Here is an 18,712-nt window from a genome sequence, read left to right on the forward strand (position 1 = left end):
TTTTTTTTCACTGAAAATATCATTAGCTTCATATATACTTTGCAAACACCTAATACAACGGTCATACTTAGTGGGACTCTAAGAGTCAACCAAACACCAAAAAACCACCCAAGCTCAACAGCAGAGCCAAAAAATAAACTCAAGATAGCTAGAGGCCACGACTTTCATTCACAAAGAGTTCAAAGAGCCAACAAGGAAGACTCCTTGCTACATAAGATTGCCCCCTGTTTTGTCTCTTCACACTTTGAGCTATCAAAGTTGCACCTCTATTCTGAGTTCTCGTGATCACTTCCCATCTAATCTCCTCCATACCTCGAGCCTCCAGTTCAATTTCTCCTACTTGAAACCCGAAAGAGGGCCAAGCCTGAGGGCGGTTCATCGCTCCCAGCAAATCATCCATCTCTCCAGCAAATATGATTTTGTTGATTCTCATGCTGCGCATACTTTCAACGGCCCAGAGAACAACTTGAAGTTTAGCCTCCTCTTTGGAGTGGATATCGGAGAAAGCCCTTCTGCTATGAAAAATGACAACTCCTCTTTCATTTCTCACAACCCACGCACCTCCCATCATTCTTCTGTGCTTGCACCAGTCAAAAGCAAAATTACAGACAAGCCAATTTTCAGGTGGCGGACTCCATTTCTTCACCTTCTCCAAAACCTGGTGAGACTCAAGATGCTGGTACTCTTTGTCCACAATCTGGGCCATCCTCCACTCTTCTTCATCATGTATAGCTTTGGCAACAGTCTCCTCAGGAAGAAAGTACTTCCCTTCAAAGAGCAAAGCATTCCTAGATTTCCATATGGACCAAAGAATCCATGACCATCTCCTTCGCTTATCCTCTTCTCCTTGTCTCGGTCGTTGCATCTCCATTAGATGGTGGACATTAACGTAGACCGATGATAGATGAAATCCTCCATTAGGATGCGGGATTCCAGAGAGAGCCCATACCTGTCTAGCAAACGTGCACTCAAAGAAAATGTGATTTATGGTCTCATCAGATACGCCACAGACCTGGCAAATTCCATCAACTTTCATACCTCTGGACCTGATTAATTCAGCTACTGGAATCGCATCACTCACCATCTTCCACAAAAAAACCTTAATCTTTGGAGAGGTGATTATCTTCCAAATTTTCTCCTTGATAGGATTGATTGAAGGAAGACATACCACTTCTCTCATCTTCAGCTTAGTCTTGGTAGAGGAAGCTAACCAATAGGCTGACTTGACCGAGATGATGCCATTCTTGTTGTATTTCCAAACCGTGAAGTCCTCTTTCGATATCACCGGTTGATTTTTCATGATGATTTCAACATCCCCTGGCACAAAGATCTGCTCCAGCGCATTCAGATCCCATCTTCTCGTGTGCTGATCAATGAGAGAAGATGCCAGCAGATTGACATCAAAGAAGTAATTCTTTCTCCACGGAGGTCTAGGACCTTCAGCCGGATCGTCCACCCACTTATCTATCCACACCCTCGTGTTTTTTCCATTCCCTACCCTATGGACAAGTCCTAATCTGACCAAATCTCTGCCAAATACCAGGCTTCGCCATACAAAGGATGGGCGTTGTCCAGTGGCTGCAGATAGGAAGTTACCGTTAGAGAAATATCGGCTCGAGAGAAACCGGGCAACCAAGGAGTTAGGTCTAGTCATGATGTTCGATGCAGTCTTGGCCAGCAAAGCCTGATTAAAACACTCTAGGTCTCTGAAACCTAAACCTCCGAGTTGCTTGGGGAGACACATTCTGTCCCATGCCACCCAATGTATCTTCCTTAAATGAGCATCAGCTCCCCACCAGAAATTAGCCATTAGGCTAGACAGCTTCGAGACCAGCGTTTTGGGGAGACGGAAGCACGTCATTGGGTAAACTGGAAGCGATGATGCAGAGGATTTCAGGAGAATTTCTTTCCCAGCTTGTGATAGATGTTTGAGATACCACCCTTCCAGTCTAGTCTGAGTTTTGTCCTTCAAATAAGATAATAAATTAACTTTAGAACCAGAGAAACATTCAGGAACTCCAAGATATTTACTGGCCCCGCCTTCACTGAAAATCCCCAAGGCTTCCTTGATGAGAGTTCTTGTTTCTGTTGCCACCTTATCCCCAAAAGATATCGAGGATTTTTGGAGATTAATGACCTGCCCTGTCGCCTCTCCATAGAACAGCAGAATCTTGTTTAGCGCTTGCACTTGGTTCACCTCAGCCCTGCATAAGAACAGGCTGTCGTCCGCAAAAAACAAGTGGTGAACCGTAGGGCCTTCTTCAGAGAAACTCATTCCATCCAAAATCCTGTTCCTATTGGCCACATTCATGAGGTGAGTTAACCCTTCAGTGCATAAAACAAAAAGAAAAGGCGATAGAGGATCGCCTTGTCTTAATCCTCGCTGTGGAGACAGCAGACCAAAAGGTTGGTCATTGATGAGAACCGCAAAGGACGGAGAAGATATGCACATCATGATCCATTCCACCCATATCCCGCAGAAACCCATAGCCAGTAAGAGAGACCTAAGGTAACTCCATTCCACTCGGTCGTACGCTTTTGACATGTCCGTCTTTACTGCAATGAAGTCCTTTGCAATGGCAGGGTGAGATCTCAGAGCATGTACAGCTTCATGCGCTATGATGATGTTGTCGGAGATAAGTCTTTCACTCACAAATGCTGATTGATTCACTGAAACAATCTGCTGAAGCCACGGCTGCATCCTTTTAACCAGAATCTTGGCTATGCATTTGTAGAGCACTGAGCAAAGACTTATAGGTCTCAAATCAGACATCAGTTCCGGATGAGGAATCTTCGGAATCAAACACAAGTATGTGAAATTCCAATCTTTCGGCATGACCCCTGATATGAATACTTCTTGAATCTCTTCAGTGACCTGCTCCCCAATCTCCCTCCAGAACTTTTGAAAGAACAAACCTGTCATTCCGTCTGGGCCCGGAGCGCTGTTCGGATCGATAGAGAACATCGCTTCTTTTACTTCTTCCTTCGATATTGGTTTAGTCAGCTCACAGTTCATCTCTGCTGTTACCTTCTTCTCCATGCTTTGGAGCACTGGCGCATAGGACCTTGGGTTTGAAGATTTAAAAAGATCCGAGAAATACTCCAGTGCCACCTCCGCTTTAGCCCCATCAGACCATTGATCTATGCCCTCTTTGTTTTTCAGTTTCTGCAAATGGTTCTTTGATCTGTTAACTTTGACAGCTGAGTGAAAGAACTTAGAATTCCTATCACCCTTGTTCAACCATTTTTCCCTGCTCCTTTGTTCCCAAAACATCGACTCCTCCTTGTATGCTCTCATAAGATTTCGCTTCACTTCATTGATCTTGAAGAAGCAAGGAAAGGATCTCGATTGCAGCCACTCCAACTGATTTTGGAGTAATTGAATTTTGTCTTTAGCATTAAAGATCTTCTTCTTCTTCCACTGACTCATCACATTTCTGCATTTTCTGATCTTTTGAGAGACATCCAGGAGCCTTTCATCTCCGTGCCTTGCCCAAATCAAACTGACTTCTTCTCTAACCTTCGGTTCCATCAGAAATCTCTTGTCGAATCTGAACTGCCCTTTAAAGACATCCGGAGAAGCACCAAGATTTAGCCAGACAGGCCTATGATCAGATCCTCTCTTCTCCAAGAAGGTTTGGTTTGAGGCCGGAAATAAATTGGACCAGGCTTTATTCCCGAAACTTCTGTCTAAACAGCATTGAATCCACATCCCACATCTCTTCCCCCCCCCATGTGAGTCTGTCTCCTTTACTACTCATCTCTTCCATGTCACATAGATTCAGCATCTCAGAGAAAGATTGAAAAGAAGCTTCATCTCTTCTAGGACCCCCTAGCTTTTCCTCATTATTCAATATTTCATTGAAGTCCCCGATTAAGCACCAGGGTTCTTTGCGATTCAGACCAGTTCTGATAATCCTTTCCCATACAACTTCTCTGCCCTCCTGCGCAGGGACTCCATATACACAAGATAAGAAAAAAGACCAATCACCAAAATACACCAAAACATCCAACAGGTTCTTATCCGAATATTTTACATCGAGCCTTATGTTCTTCTTACAAAATAGAGCCAAACCACCACTCAAGCCTCGAGGTTCCACCGTAATCACCCTATCATACCCCAGCCATACTTTTAAATCTACTAAAACATCACGACAGTTTTTAGTTTCCATCAAGAACAGTATCTCCGGGAAGTGTTGTTGACGCATCTCCCGCAGACGTTGAATTGTCAGGCCAAGAGGCCGCCCCAAGCCCTGACAATTCCAGCTCATAATGCTCATTGGGGCTTGGGCAGTCCCTCATTTGGGACCACCTTTAGGCTCTTCGCCTTAGTGATTGACAGACCTCCTTCCACTTGAACCGTTATCTTTCTCTTCTTACTTCCCACTTCTTGCTTTCCTTCTCTTCTATCCCCATAGTTCTCCATCCTCTGGTTAGCTGCTCCTGATGAACGAGCTTTCCTGATATATTTTGGAGGCCTTTTTCTTGACGAAGGGTTCTTTCTAACAATCCCGGTTGAACCAGCCCCAAAGGAGCCAGTCATAAATACCGTTGGATTATCAGAGAGAGGCTTCAAAGAACTTGCAGCGCTGCTCTCATCTGACTCCCAGCTTCCAGCAAAGATCGCGGATGATGAGTGAGAAGGCCTGAATGCTTTGAAAGCTCCAGCCATCAGCTTATTTGGGTTGACATTGAGATCCAAATCTCTTCTCTCCATTTCTTTGTCTCCATAGTCAAACACTGGACCCTTACCCTTGTTAACATCTTTAGTGAAAACCGGCACAGGTTCCAGACAGAGAAAGGCTTTTTGCGCCACCGGATCTTTTTCAGTTTCCCTCACAGATTTCCTCACTCGATCTTCTTTAACCGTAATAGCTTCTCCAGTATCCGTCATGAGATAAGTTCTCATCTCCTCCAGAACTTCTTTAGCTATCTTAGGTCTTCCTGTGAGGGGGTTGGTTCCAACTTGCGACTCTTCTAAGACTCCATGAAGAGGGTCGTCATCTGATAGCACTGGAAGCTTTTGGTTTAGTTCTATGAGTCTCTTTTCTCTTCTCAAGGATGCTTCTTCCCGTCTTTTCCTCACTTCCAGGGGACAGACCTGCTTCTCATGGTTGAGCCGTTGGCAGGTAAAACACCGCTTCTGCACTTTCTCGTAATGAAAAAGAATAGTCGCCGTTTTGCCACCTCCAAGGTCAAGAACTCTGGATTTCTTCAATGGATGAGCCACATTGAAGAGGACTTGTACTCTCACAAAAGGTTGGGTAATCGGTTTAGAAGGATCAAATGCGACTACCATAGTTTTTCCAAGTAAGTCTCCCAAAGTCCAGAGAGCCTTAGTGTTGTAGTAGTTCACCGGAATCTGGCTTATTTGAACCCAAATCGGCACAAACTGAAGGTAATCGTCCGGCGGATTCTCCTTCCATCTCTCAAGCACCAAAGCCCATTCATTGTAGGTCTGAATCCCTTTGTCCAGAACATCTAGGAGGTCATGCTCAGAGTTGAAGATGAACTGGAACTTCTCATTAGACAGAGCTATTCCTCTCACTCTTCCTTCTTTTTGCCATTTTCTCGGCATTGTTAGGATAAGACCCGACATCTTCTGGCATTCCGGGTTAAGAGCTCTCCCCATAAGGCTTAGGGAGTTTTCTTCAGAAGAACTGAACTCAGGAAGATCCGGCATGATAAACGGAGTCTCCTCTTCTTCATCTTCTAGCGAAAGAGCCATTAAAGCTCTGTCCATGGCAGCCGACATTTTATATGATGCTGTAGAAACTTCAAGAAAGCTAAGAACTTTATTTTTCTCAACCACCCAGACTTCAAAGCGGAAGAACAAGCAGGAAGAAACACTTTAATTTTTCAGGAGAGAGAGCAGAATATAGCAATAAAGAAAGGAAATCTCTGAATTTTTCCACAAAACGTGTTAAAACTTCTAACCACTCTTGCCTCAAAAGTCTTCGATACACACAAACCGATAAACCAAACTTAAGCCCACTTGGGGCAACTTGAGAGCATATTCTCGCTCATCTTTCTCTCTCTCTATGTCTCGATTTCTATCAGTTAGTTTGTACTTGGCAACCCACTCTAGCTCCAACCAAATTATCTCCACTTATTATTCATTAATTATTACTAGATTCATTTCACCCATTCCCTTTGTCTAATACATTTATTTCAAGAACTCTCAATAATTACCTTAATATTTGTGTGTAAGGTACTCCTTCGATATAAGATGTTTAGAATAATTGTTTGTTCCAATATATAAAATATTTTCATATTTTTAGGTAATTTTAATTTATATCAAAAACTGTGTAACCAATCAAATTTATTAGTTCTATTTTGTAATTGGTTAAATAGTTTTAAATTTATAATTTTAATAAATTATTTTTGATGAAAAAGTAATTTTCTTAATAAACGTGTTTTACCTAAAACATCTTTTATTTAGAAACGGAGAAAGTAATTATTAAAGTATTCATTCCTCTCATGTCTTTCGTTCCGCGGCAACCATATACTCGTTAAACTCATGCCTCTTCTTCAGAGTTTTCACAGTTTCGCTGATGTTCTGTTTTTTTTGCAATGATCTCTTGTTCATTTATTTTAGTATATTCCACTGTTTATTATGTGTTTAGTATTTTTTTTTTGTTTTTTCGGCTATTTGTTTCCACTGCAAATTCTGTCTTATATTGAAAATTTGATAATAATATTTAACATTTTACCAAAATGAAATTATTTGTGTGTAATAGATGTAATATATAATGTTTAAAAAAAGATGTAATATGTAATGTTTCAAAAAGATGTAAAATATAGTCTTTTGAAATAAACTAATTTTTTTTTGGTAGGTTTTGAAATAAACTAATATACATAACTATTTCTCTCTCTCTTTATCATTTACAGTTTTTTAAGATTATTTTCCTTTTACATTTATTTTGAAAACCTAAATTTACTCTTTCTACAGAATATATCGTATTACGTTTCCTATCTCTCATGATTTTATATTTATTTATCTTTCTGTTTCTCAAACTCGAAGTTATTTTGAGATCTCTTACATTTTTACATTTTGACATATATTTTTTGACGAAAGTTTGACATATTTTATACACCTTATTTCTTTCTATCTACAATTCTTTGAGCAATCTTGGGTATACACTATTTACATTACTATACCGAATGCATTATTATGTCATGATGAGTTACACGTATACATAGTGAAAATTCTATAAATTTAATATTCCATAAATTAATAAAATTTTTGATTTATGAATTAAAATAATATAAAATATGACATAATATGATAAATTAATAGTTAAAACCAACTTTTACATGATTAACACTTTTCAGGACAATTTTAAAGTTCAAATTGGAAATCAGTTGATATTTTGTCCAAAGAGAATACTCTTCACTGCGTGTGCAAACCAAAGAAACTGGAGCACATAAGCTGCGAGACATTTGTGATCTTCTTACAAAAAAAATGGAGCCCCACCTCAATCTCAAAACATACAGTGGAATATATAAGGTCAGGCTATACGGATGACGTATCTATCTAAAGCATATATTCATACAATTTTGGGTAAGGGATGGGATGACATTTGCCGAGAACAATCAATCAGTACTATAGAGGAAGCGGATTGCAATCTGATAGATGATTGTCACTAAGTTTGTTAGGCATGTGTTAAATGTTCATCGTGAGTTGATCGCCAAGAAATGGTGGTTCTTTGTGAAAGAGATTAAAGAGAGCCAAAATAGTGAAATCTGATACATGGTTATAACTCATAACTTACACCATTTTTATCTTCTAATCATATCTACACAAAATAATTTTATGAGAATATGGCATACAAATAACCTGTTAAAAATTGTCCACGGTAGTTGGTAGCATGAGATGCTACTATGTGAGAGATAAATTCTATGAAACAATCACAGAGTGGTTAGAGAAACGTATGTGGCAGCGCATAGGTGTTCTTCATTTTAGATACCAATTCAGTAAGTTTTTTTTTTTTTTTTTGCTAAAACCAATTCAGTAAGTTCTCACCAATTTTAAATATCCATCTAAGAAATACTCAAATAAAAAGTTTTTGAAAACTTATTAATGGTGTGTAAGGTTTCTAGAAATCCATCCATCATTTGAACATTAATTTGCATCTAATTACTTATAAGAACTCCATCTTCAAACGATGGATGAGATTGATTTAAAGGACAATAAGAAAGACTGCCAGATTTTTTCTCAATAGTGAAGTGCTAACTAGTTAACCATTTATGAGGCCGCCGCTTCTACTCCTCCTTCGCTCCTATTCCTCCTATATTAGCTCGTATTTTGTGTTTGCAAATGGAGTACAAAATTTTTGATGGTAATCATCAAAAGTTTTAGTATTGAAAAGAAAGAGAGGGTCCTATACGTTGATGTTCATAGCGGTTCCATGTTTCCACAAACCCATACTTGTTAAGATCCTGTTTCTGAAATAAAAATACATCGCCACAGAAAACATATTGTCACGAATTCTGGGACAGGCAACCCAACCTACATTTATCAACTTATAAACCAAATCGTGTACAAGTGCTAATCATACAGCTTCGTTAAGTGGTAACACAATCTATTGTGAATCTAAAAAGCCGAAGAGGAGAGAGAGAAAGAAAAAGTGCTCTCTTCCATCTCTACAAAACTGCCGCTGCTTGTGTTTCCGGTCGACGAGTTTGGCTCCCTTAGCCACCGTCGGCCGGCCTTCCTTTGTCTTTTTTCACTTTTCTTTTCGGTGCATGTGTAAATTGGAAGGCAAGGGTTCTCCGGGATCCCTTTTCCTCTGTTTTCCTCGGCTCCGGGATGAGGAAAACCTCTTTTATCTCTCTCATCACCGTTTTCGTCTCCAGCATCGCATCTCATGATAGATGGATGGTTGGCTTATGGTCTCTGGGGCCGCGCCGTTTCCTTCGTCGGTGGTGGTTGCCGGCTTTCGTCTCTTTTGGGTTTGCTCGCACTGCATGATGGGTCGATTGTGTGTGATTGGTGGCCAAGATCGGATGAGATCGCGAGTTAGATGCTCTCTGAGGCTGTGGCGTAAGTGTTGAACCTGAATTCCTTTACTTCTGATACTGTTGTCGGAAGTGGCGTTCGGTGTTCGTTATGAGTTTCCCGGTGTTTTCCGGTGGGAAGTTTAGTGTTTGGTTTCAGTGGCGACTTCCAATTGAGGACAAAGACGATGATTTTGATTCCGATGGAGAGACGACCGGTGGTCCCGGCGGCGACTTCCTCGGCTGAGATGGTGATGTTGCAACCATCGACACGCGTTGTTCTGGATGCTTAGGGTTCGACACGTGGGGCGGTGGAGGTTGAGTCACGACCTTTTCATCTTGGGCTTGGAAGTTTAGGTGGCCTAATGGGCTAGGTTGTTTTTTTTTGTGTGGGCTCGGTTTTGGGTCAGTGTGTATGTTGGTTTTTTCTTTGGTCTTTTTAGGCTTTATTAATAACTAGATTCTGACCTGCCCTTCAGAGGGCGGGTATGTTTTTTGTTGAAAAAATTAATCTTATGTCATGAATATTTTTATCCTTGATAAATTATATTTTGTTAAGAATTTTATGAAATTTATCTAAAATTATTGTATGAATTATTTTTGTTATTTTAAATATGACCAAAATTTTGAAGACTCCAAATAATTCTGACCCATATTATGATTTTTGTTTATTAACCTGCTATTAAACTTGTGAATTATTTCACGTGATTTTATTTTTAGTATTTTAATTTAAATAAAAAGTTTAATATTTTTAAACTATTGTTTTTTGTCCTAGACCCGTTATGTATTGATAAAATCTGTTTTTGTGTATTTTAAAAAGTTTATATGATTTTTTATTTCAAATGAAACTATTTTTTTAAATATTTGAGAACATTCGGGTCTTCAGAATCTAGATTCTGACCCGCTCTTTTAAAAGGACATGTATATTTTTTTTGTTTAATTTTTTTCTAGATATTTAATTGTAATACTTGTGTTTTTTTCTTAATCATATTTTTTTGTAGTCATATATGTGTATGGATCCGCATTCTTCGGTTCCTGAAAATTTAGATCCATATAGATATTTATAGTTTTTCAGGTCTACTCGGCCCGGATCTTGTCGAACTCTTGTCGGTTCAGATATATAATTCTAATATCCGTAAAACACTTGTAATTTTAGTTTTTTTGGATTCGGGTTGATTTGGGTATATAGGACCCGGAAAAGACCTGACATATCCAAACTGAATTTGAAAACTCGAAAAGTACCTGCAAATCCTAAAAATACCTGGAGAAAATATATCTGAAACTTACCCAAAATCAGATCCGAAAACCCGAAAGGTACCTCAAATTTTACCCGAACACCCAAATTATATTTTTTGGAGATCTAAAATTTACCCGAAACCTGAAATTATACCTAAAAACCTGAACCCGAAACTTAAAAAAATATCTGAAATATCCAAAATACACACAATCATCCAAATTTACCTAATATATAATAATTTTTGAGTATTTCGAATACCCGATTGGGTCTCTTGTAGGAAGTAGATCCAAACCGAGATTCGTGGGTCCCCATAAAAAAGATCCAATAAATATTTTAGCATAGACTCGGATCTGAACCTGTATTTTCGGATCCGTTCTAGTTTGGTTTCTCGGGTCCGGTAAAATGTTAGACCTATATTAGATCTTGATATGTGCTTGAAGCGCATATATAGTGTTGTTTTGTATTTTTTTCTGTAAATATGTCTGAAATTAATTATTAATATTTTATTATTAAATTTCTAATCATAAATTTATGAATACAAATTGAAGATTTATTTTAAAATTTAAATATACTAATTTTTAGTTTATTAAAAATATTGCACTACAAACTATAAATAATATACATATATATACACAGTTATGCTAAATTATAACACATACCATAAAACCATAATTTTATATAAGAATTGTAATAGCATATTTTTAGTAAAATAGTCTAAACTGGTCTAACTATATAATCCTAACAACCGTTAGTTACTTTATAAAGTTAAAGTTACATATGTATGCAGTTAGTTACATATGTATGTAGTTATCAGCAGGGTTGGTTCCCGATTAATGTGGGGAAGAAGAGGTGGTTACGTTGATATATAAAATGTAAAAATAGAGAAATGATTAAAGGTAAGCATCATGGATTTAGATAGATGGACATAACTTTATATCAATTGGTCATGCTGAAAAATTAATAGAATAGATACTTTAAGATGGCAAAAAAAAAAAGTGGTAACACAATCTTAACTTTAGTTAGGTTAGTCACATGCACCCCCGTAAATACAAAGTTGCATAGATTGGCGTAGCCAGCCAGCCACCACCATGTTCACAACCACAATCCACAAGACACCGAATCACGACGTGGCAGTTAAACTTTGCCACGTGTAGCTTAGTAACACAAACTTAATCCATAAGCAACTTGGAAATTTGGACTCTGGACTTGGAGCGTGTTTTCTTTAGGAAAATTACAGACGTACCAATCAACTTGTGTATATCGTGATCACTTAACAAAGTCTACACATTTATACAAACTTCAATTTAAAACTTAATTTACTTTATAACTTTATATTTAAGGTTGAATATAGAGTGGGTGTACCATGCATATGAAATAGCGTTATACTTATATACGACTGTTATTTGAAGGTAGGAATTGAAAAATATATTTGGCTAAATATATGTGTATATATATATATGTAAGTGGAAATTACTTTTCTATAATATAAGTAAAAATAAAATTTGTTGAAGTATATTTACTTTTTTTTTCAGTCAACATGTTTAAGTGTATTTACTATCAAGAGAAGTTTGAAATGTAAATTTCGGTTTATTATGTAAATTAGTGCGTGATCTTATGAAAATTGACATAAGAAAAAGAGAATATGTTATTTATCGGGATGATGTGCATAGAGTGTGACGTTTTAGTGAAAAAGTAGCATAGTTTGAATAAAATATAAGGTGATAATCTCATGTTAATCATTGGTTCCAAGTTAGGTTTTACCTTATTATCTGCAAAAGTATAAGTTCCGGAACGTTCTAAGAAAGGATACGCAGGTGCACCCATTGTCTTGTACTATTTCTAGAAAGTTCAGCTAAATATTTGACCCAAAAAAGCTTTGTATACGTATCTAACTCTTCTATTTATAAGTCACATACGTGGCCAATCTCTTCACCACATCTTCTTCCTCAATTACCATAAACTAACACACATCAAAAGCAGAGTGTTGTGTGTTTTCAAAAGACGCACTTCCCGCGTCTTTCCAAGCCCATTTTTGTTTATTTGTTGTTAGTCTTCAATAATTTAGAAACCCAAATGATTCGTTTCGTCCCCTGCACCAAAACTTATGAAAAAAACAATATTAGGTCAAAGGTGTCATCATCGAAGGTCTATTATTGATTCAAAGAAGGAAGATGGATCCATCGTCGAGTTCGAGAGCGTGGCCGATGCCGATGCCGATGCCAATGGAAGGATTGCAAGAACCAGGGCCAGGTCCGTTTCTGACAAAGACTTTCGAGATGGTGGACGATCCAAACACAAACCACATTGTGTCGTGGAACAGGGGAGGCATTAGTTTTGTCGTGTGGGATCCACATTCTTTCTCCGCGACTATTCTTCCTCTATACTTCAAGCACAACAACTTCTCCAGTTTCGTCAGACAACTCAACACTTACGTAAGTATCTCTGTTTCTCACGTCATTGCTACGGAATTTGTTTGTATTTTTTTCTTTCACTCTTTTTGTGCTCCCCTCTGATCTTTATAGTTCTGGAGGACCTCGACGAAGCGTTCGGCCTCCAGTTACTGCGAAATGGTAATTTGTTTTGGTTTATTTTGTGGAATTCATTGTTTCAACTTTCAACCCATACCTCCGTATGAGGTTTTGGTTTATTTTGTGGTAATGTTGTTGAAATAAGTTAAAAAGACTCTAGGTAGCAGTGACAAAAAAAAAGTTTTTTTTTGGTAACGTCTAGAAACTTTATCCATGTTTTTTCTTTTTTTTGCAAAAAAACTTTATCCATGTTATAAATATATTCCACAAGACACTTATTCGCTCCATCCGAGCGAGACATTCTTCGATCTATTAAGCGTAAAACAGAAACAATAATATAAAAAAAAAAACTGAAGGTGGATTATTTTTACAGTGGTATGCTGATTACTACTCTTTTATTTAAGAAGACATGGCAAGCGAAACCTTACCTCTTATTTTTTACTAATCTTGATAATAATATATGATTCTCAGGGATTCAGAAAGATTGAGGCAGAGAGATGGGAATTTATGAATGAAGGTTTCTTGATGGGACAGAGAGACCTTCTCAAAAGCATCAAGCGACGAACCTCCTCCTCTGCTCCTCCCTCGCTCCATCACTCTCAAGGCGACCCCTGCGTCGAGCTGCGGCAAGAGAGGCATGTTCTGATGATGGAGATCTCGAGACTCAGACAGCAGGAGCAGAGAGCGAGAGGCTATATCCAAGCCATGGAGCAGAGGATCGATGGAGCAGAGAGGAAACAGAGACATATGATGTCTTTTCTGAGGCGTGTCGCGAAGAACCCCGCTCTTCTGCAGCAGCTACTCGAGCAGCAGAAGAAAGAACTAGAGGAGGCTTCGATGGATCAGGTCAAACAGGAGACGGTGGGACACGTTTCGGAGCTGGATGCTCTGGCACTAGAGATGCAAGGACATGGACGTCAACGGACTGAGGAGGTGGAGAGGGAACTCGACGACGGGTTTTGGGAAGAACTACTAATGAACAAGGATGAAGATGATGAAGAAGAGGCGAATGTGAACACATGTTAACTAGGTTCTTGTTCGAACCTAGTTATCAATAAATTAATGAAATACAAAGGAGATGTATAATATTTATAATAGTACTGCTCAATAAAAGCAAACAATTTTGGAGAAAGATCAACGTCGTGTTTATGGATACAGAGTACAAACACATACATAAATAGTATAAACTAGGGTTGCATGAACACCACAACATTTTATTTTAAAAAGGAAATCCATCACAATTCACGACAACCATTCATAATAAAAGTTTTTTTTTTTCAACTCAACCCCTAATAACAACAACTTGGCTGCAAGGGACATATGAGTGAGACATACGTAATGACGCGTGTGCTGAGGGGTTGAAATTTATAAAATTAGGAGCAGCCGGGCTTGCGACAGACACAAGCGTGGGAGTTAGAGGCGGGGTGTGAGACGCACTCGCCTTTTGCGGCTCCTTCGTTGATGCAAAAGTCGTTGCAAAGTTTGTGTCCGGCAGTACCCAACCAACACTTGAAGTTTGGAAGACCCTTGCATTCCCACTTACACCCTTGCGCTTCCCCCTTGTCCATTAATCCTATGATCATCATATATACCAATTAGTATGCCTTTTCAGATCAAGTTATCCTAGAGGCCAGATCGAAGGTTGAAATTAATAGAATACCTGTAGAAACCAACAAGAATACGAGGAGAAGGGTAGAGAGGTTGATGATGATCTTCCCCATTTTTTCTTTGTTTGTTGCTTATTAGCTATAGTTCAATGAAAATGAGCTTAGGAATATGAGGTTGGGGAGAGGTTATCTATGTACTAGACATATTCGTTGACCAAAGAGTTTTTTCAGCAATAGATAGGTGACGATCATCGAGATATGATTTAATAATTAGGTCCCATAAGACGTGCGAGGCACACGTCGCTCTCTCTCTCTCATTTCTCTTCTCCATTAATTTGCTTCCCCGAGTCTACCCAAAACCCGCGTCGCCAGACCAACTTGTGAATATATTTAGTTATTTACTAGTATTATTTCTCTTATATATTTTTGCCAACCTTTATGATTTTGATGTTTATCTTTTGTTTTCTGGGTACTCAACACTTTTATTTTTAAATAAATTATCAGCAAATGATATTAATATCATAATACAAATTGTGTATTTAAATAAAACTGATTTTTCATTGATTTTTTAGGTATTCGGCAGGTAGAGATGGGTTGCGAATTGGATCTATTCTGCAAGACCCGTCCGCAGCAGGCAACAACTCACTTTCTGATTCTAAAAAGATATATGATCTATCAGTCTTTAATGAAAAAACCTCACTTGATCCACAACAATCTCATGAATCAAGTGGGTTATCCGTTAAAAATAAAATCTTTTTAAAAACAAATACACAAAGTGGAGTCTATTTTAACTTCACTAGACACATGTTTGATCATCAAACTTTGATGCAATGCAACAAACATATTACATTTTAAGTTTCAACAAACACCCAGCAAATATCAGACACAACTGTACATAAGTTTTTCTTGTTCAAACTGAAACAAAGCTAAGAACATATTACAAGGTCTTCTTTTCTTTTTCTTGATGTGGAGTTTCTCACCTCACCTGAATGGTCAATATAAAAGTAGTCAGCAAACAAACTATAGTGAAGCACTAACATTACCAATCTCAAAGCTCAGGTGTATAACTTGTTGCAACGATTGCTGTGAATCAAGTGATCGATATGGATGCAAGTTACAGTGACTCACACTTTTCTCAAGATTTTATGATCTTTAAGTTAAACATTGCTAGAAAAAATACACTTCAAGTATTTTTTCAAAATTTCAAATACCATAGTTCAATTCAAAACTGAATACATTTTGGAAATCATATCACCTATACTTGCGAATCATTCCAAAACTTGATTACACAGTAATTGACATATCTATACTATTAAAATAGAAGTACAAATAAGAAATATTCCTTATATTTGCACAATATTTACATGCCATTGAAATAGTTAATAAGTTTAACATTAAATATTTTTTGTCTTTTCCTTTTTTAATAAATCGTTTCCTAAATCTACTAAGAAAGAGGTTAAGTTATGTCAACAACACTATAAACGTGCATTTCTTGAAGTAATATTAAAGCCTCTAATAAATACGAAAAGTAGTTTTAAGTGGATTTCTTGCTGATACGCTTTGATCTGTTTGTATATGTGAATTTATGTTTGCTTTTTTCATTCATAATAAGTCATGGAATAAATTGCATATAATTTTTTTATTTCCTTATGAATATTATAACTAATGTACCAATTTTTAATATCAGACTAATTTATAGTTGTCTATTTTTTCTACTGTTTAATTCACGAAATTAATTTTCTAGATATTTTATAGATAAATTTAATTATACAATTTTTTATATAATATCCAATAAATATCATTTTTATAATTTGTGGTAAAATGCAAAAAAATATTCGATGTAACTAACACATTATTATCTTTCAAAATACAATATTAATACAGAATTGCAAATTATATATAATATTTATAAAAACAAAATTGATACAGAGCGGGTCAAAATCTAGTTTTCATTAAACATTAAACATAATAATTTGCAAGTTGTATGATTCATCTCTAGCATTTAAGTGTAGGTAGACAATGAAAACATTAAGTTATATCAATATATATTTGATTTACTCTGAAAATGAATATGCGTTTTGGAAATGCATATCAAAACTTAGCAACAAATTATTTTATTTGTATTTATCTAATCGCAATATGAACAATCAATAAATTATAGACAATTAAAAACTGTTGATCTATCATAAATGTTGTATACTATAAATCGAACAACATCGTTATGAATATGTGAGTGATGTGTGGATCAACCTCGTCTGGATGCATGTATCAACCTTTAATTTTATATTAATATAGTAATAGTTTGACAAAAAAACAAAAATGTACATATATTAATATTAAAAGCAGGAAGCAGAAGCCTGGATATCAAGCTAGCCAGGGTGGTATTCATAGAGGCCTTTTACTATCTGTTTCTGTTTCAGGCCTTTTTAATTCATGGTCTCTCTCCCCTTTTTACCCAACCCAAGTACCCAACCATCTCTTTAAAAAAATTTAACATTATCAGATGTTCCTCAAATCCTCTCTTTCTATAAACATCTATAAATAAACCACAAGGCTTCATCTCTCATGTCCTTTTTATCATGCTTTGGTTTAGTTTACTTCCAAGATTACAGTTTTTTTCTTCACCAAAACGTATCTACCTCCTTCCGTTCCATACATTATTAATCCCTCAAATATGTTTTGTACAAGGTTTTGCTCATGTATTTTGAAGACAAGTCCACAAGGGAACAAGTGAAGCTGCCAGCATGATCTATCTTTGGTTAATATATGAATGTGGAAACATATTGTTTAAACCCAAGCTAGGTCATGCTCTGACAGCCTCACTCCTTCCTTGTTTTGGGCCCATTCGCTGATAAAACATTACACATGCCGATTGAAAGAAGTGAAAAGTCCCTCCAAAGCACACAGTTCTCTCTATTTTTGATCTGTTGTTTTTCCCACTCTGTCATCCTCTCCACTTTCCATTCTCATGTTTTGGCACTGGAGATCTACCATAAATGCATAATGTTTTAGTGTTTCAAAAGAGAAGTTAAACTGTGCAAAGCCAAACGTTTGAAGAAATAGATAACTATACAAAACCTAACTGCTATCTCTCACATATTCACCCAGACATCACAAGACAAGCTAACCTTACAAAAAAAAGACCCGTATTTCAAGACAAAACTTCAAACATAGTTATCTTTCTACAAGTACAAACTGTGTAACTTACCATTGCGACTGTACAGTAGAAAATCGAAAGTTAGTCTTACGATATCTTTCAGTGGCTAACAACCCAACTCATACTCACAATAGCTTTTCCTTGATTTTCTTAAATTAGTCTTAAATCGGCTTCTGCAGTGGAAGCAATATATATAGTAAATTGAAGCACACAAGCTTAACATATCCAAGAAAATCACAAACAGTGAGAGCTTTTGAATCTAAACATTTTAGTAACCGTTTGTGCTCATTGATAACAAATAGAGTGGGGATTTAATTGAACAAGGCTTTCACATCAGAGGCAAGTAGCATGCGATTTTTTTTGTTGGTTCAGAAGAAGAAGATCCCTGGCTCTGCGGTTAGTTTTGCCCCGTCTTGCCTGAACCAATGAACCCAACCACCTGCTGCTGTCCTCCGGCATTGACGCTAGCCAGACCAATCCCTCAACCTCCTCCCTCTCCACCGCGACTCGTGCGTCTAAAAACGCAGCAGAGCACTTTTCCTTGGCGAATCTCGAGCACTTCTCCTTGGCCGCACCCAGACATTCCTTGAACTCACGCTCCTCGCACTTTTCTCGTTCCCTCATGTCCGGGACCGCGCCGCCGAAGCTCCGCCACCACGGAGGCTTACAGTTGTTGGACGCGGATACGGCGCACCCGATTCTGGCGCCTTCCTCGCACTGCTCCTTGATTTGGGCTTCGGAACGCTTGTAAGCGGCAGCCCATGAATCCAGGGATCGGAAGGCTAGAACGTATTGACCTGATTCCGATCCCCCGGCGGGAGTGGGTCCCCGGAGCAGCGGTATCGGACGGTCGAACGCAACGGTGGTCGCTGACGCTGAGTATTCATCCATTTCTCTATCGAGGCCCATCGGGCCTGAGGTTGGATCTCTTTAATAAGAGGTTAATCTGAAACGTGGCGATCAGATAACCGTTGATTGTAATACATTGTTTCATATGGGACCGAGCCGGTAGAATTGTCAACCGGATTAATCCACATCCATATGTCTATCCATTTTATTTTTCTATTTTCTGTTGGTGAACAAAAAGTAAGTCTTTATTTTCAAGCACGATCTTTTTTTAACCCTGCATTTCAATATATTTACAAGTTTTTCTATTGATATTTAATTTAAATATTAAATATTA

At 37.7% G+C, this 18,712-nt stretch overlaps 5 protein-coding genes across 6 annotated transcripts; 1 reads left to right on the forward strand and 4 right to left on the reverse strand.

Annotated features, from left to right (window-relative positions):
- Positions 1 to 148: 148 nt before the first annotated feature.
- LOC130494958 (uncharacterized) lies at positions 149 to 3,712 on the reverse strand. Its single transcript, XM_056985831.1, has one exon. It carries the CDS (start codon positions 3,710 to 3,712, stop codon positions 149 to 151), a length of 3,564 nt encoding a protein of 1,187 aa, XP_056841811.1.
- Positions 3,713 to 4,276: 564 nt separating this feature from the next.
- On the reverse strand, positions 4,277 to 5,755 carry LOC108858697 (uncharacterized). The gene has a single exon (XM_018632580.1). The coding sequence runs from the start codon at positions 5,753 to 5,755 to the stop codon at positions 4,277 to 4,279; it is 1,479 nt and encodes a 492-aa protein (XP_018488082.1).
- A 6,376-nt stretch (positions 5,756 to 12,131) lies between these two features.
- Positions 12,132 to 13,865, forward strand: LOC108859483 (heat stress transcription factor A-7b). Of its 2 annotated transcripts, XM_057011158.1 has the most exons (3): positions 12,132 to 12,669; positions 12,760 to 12,807; positions 13,237 to 13,865. In XM_057011158.1, exons 1-3 carry the CDS (start codon positions 12,409 to 12,411, stop codon positions 13,789 to 13,791), a joined length of 864 nt encoding a protein of 287 aa, XP_056867138.1. In that variant the 5' UTR covers positions 12,132 to 12,408; the 3' UTR covers positions 13,792 to 13,865. The 2 variants fall into 2 exon arrangements, 1 of the variants encoding a protein (XP_056867138.1); XR_008946407.1 differs by lacking the exons at positions 12,132 to 12,669; positions 12,760 to 12,807 and adding an exon at positions 12,997 to 13,140 and having other exon boundaries at positions 13,237 to 13,359.
- An 8-nt stretch (positions 13,866 to 13,873) lies between these two features.
- Positions 13,874 to 14,601, reverse strand: LOC108859482 (defensin-like protein 11). The gene is made up of 2 exons (XM_018633387.2): positions 14,426 to 14,601; positions 13,874 to 14,338 (listed from the first exon to the last, which is right to left on the reverse strand). The coding sequence occupies exons 1-2, from the start codon at positions 14,484 to 14,486 to the stop codon at positions 14,139 to 14,141; spliced, it is 261 nt and encodes an 86-aa protein (XP_018488889.2). The 5' UTR covers positions 14,487 to 14,601; the 3' UTR covers positions 13,874 to 14,138.
- Positions 14,602 to 17,406: 2,805 nt separating this feature from the next.
- Positions 17,407 to 18,453, reverse strand: LOC108858698 (uncharacterized). The gene has a single exon (XM_018632581.2). It carries the CDS (start codon positions 18,436 to 18,438, stop codon positions 17,863 to 17,865), a length of 576 nt encoding a protein of 191 aa, XP_018488083.1. The 5' UTR covers positions 18,439 to 18,453; the 3' UTR covers positions 17,407 to 17,862.
- Positions 18,454 to 18,712: the final 259 nt, after the last annotated feature.

Source organism: Raphanus sativus, chromosome 5 (genome assembly GCF_000801105.2).
Source record: "Raphanus sativus cultivar WK10039 chromosome 5, ASM80110v3, whole genome shotgun sequence".
Lineage (NCBI taxonomy): Eukaryota > Viridiplantae > Streptophyta > Magnoliopsida > Brassicales > Brassicaceae > Raphanus > Raphanus sativus.

Coding starts and splice junctions, on each gene's coding strand:
- LOC130494958 (XM_056985831.1), bottom strand. CDS start 3,712: ATGTGGATTCAATGCTGTTTAGACAGAAGTTTCGGGAATAAAGCCTGG.
- LOC108858697 (XM_018632580.1), bottom strand. CDS start 5,755: ATGTCGGCTGCCATGGACAGAGCTTTAATGGCTCTTTCGCTAGAAGAT.
- LOC108859483 (XM_057011158.1), top strand. CDS start 12,409: ATGGATCCATCGTCGAGTTCGAGAGCGTGGCCGATGCCGATGCCGATG. Junction 12,670..12,759: donor TCAGACAACTCAACACTTAC/GTAAGTATCTCT, acceptor TGATCTTTATAG/TTCTGGAGGACCTCGACGAA. Junction 12,808..13,236: donor CCTCCAGTTACTGCGAAATG/GTAATTTGTTTT, acceptor TATGATTCTCAG/GGATTCAGAAAGATTGAGGC.
- LOC108859482 (XM_018633387.2), bottom strand. CDS start 14,486: ATGGGGAAGATCATCATCAACCTCTCTACCCTTCTCCTCGTATTCTTG. Junction 14,339..14,425: donor ATTCTTGTTGGTTTCTACAG/GTATTCTATTAA, acceptor TGATGATCATAG/GATTAATGGACAAGGGGGAA.
- LOC108858698 (XM_018632581.2), bottom strand. CDS start 18,438: ATGGGCCTCGATAGAGAAATGGATGAATACTCAGCGTCAGCGACCACC.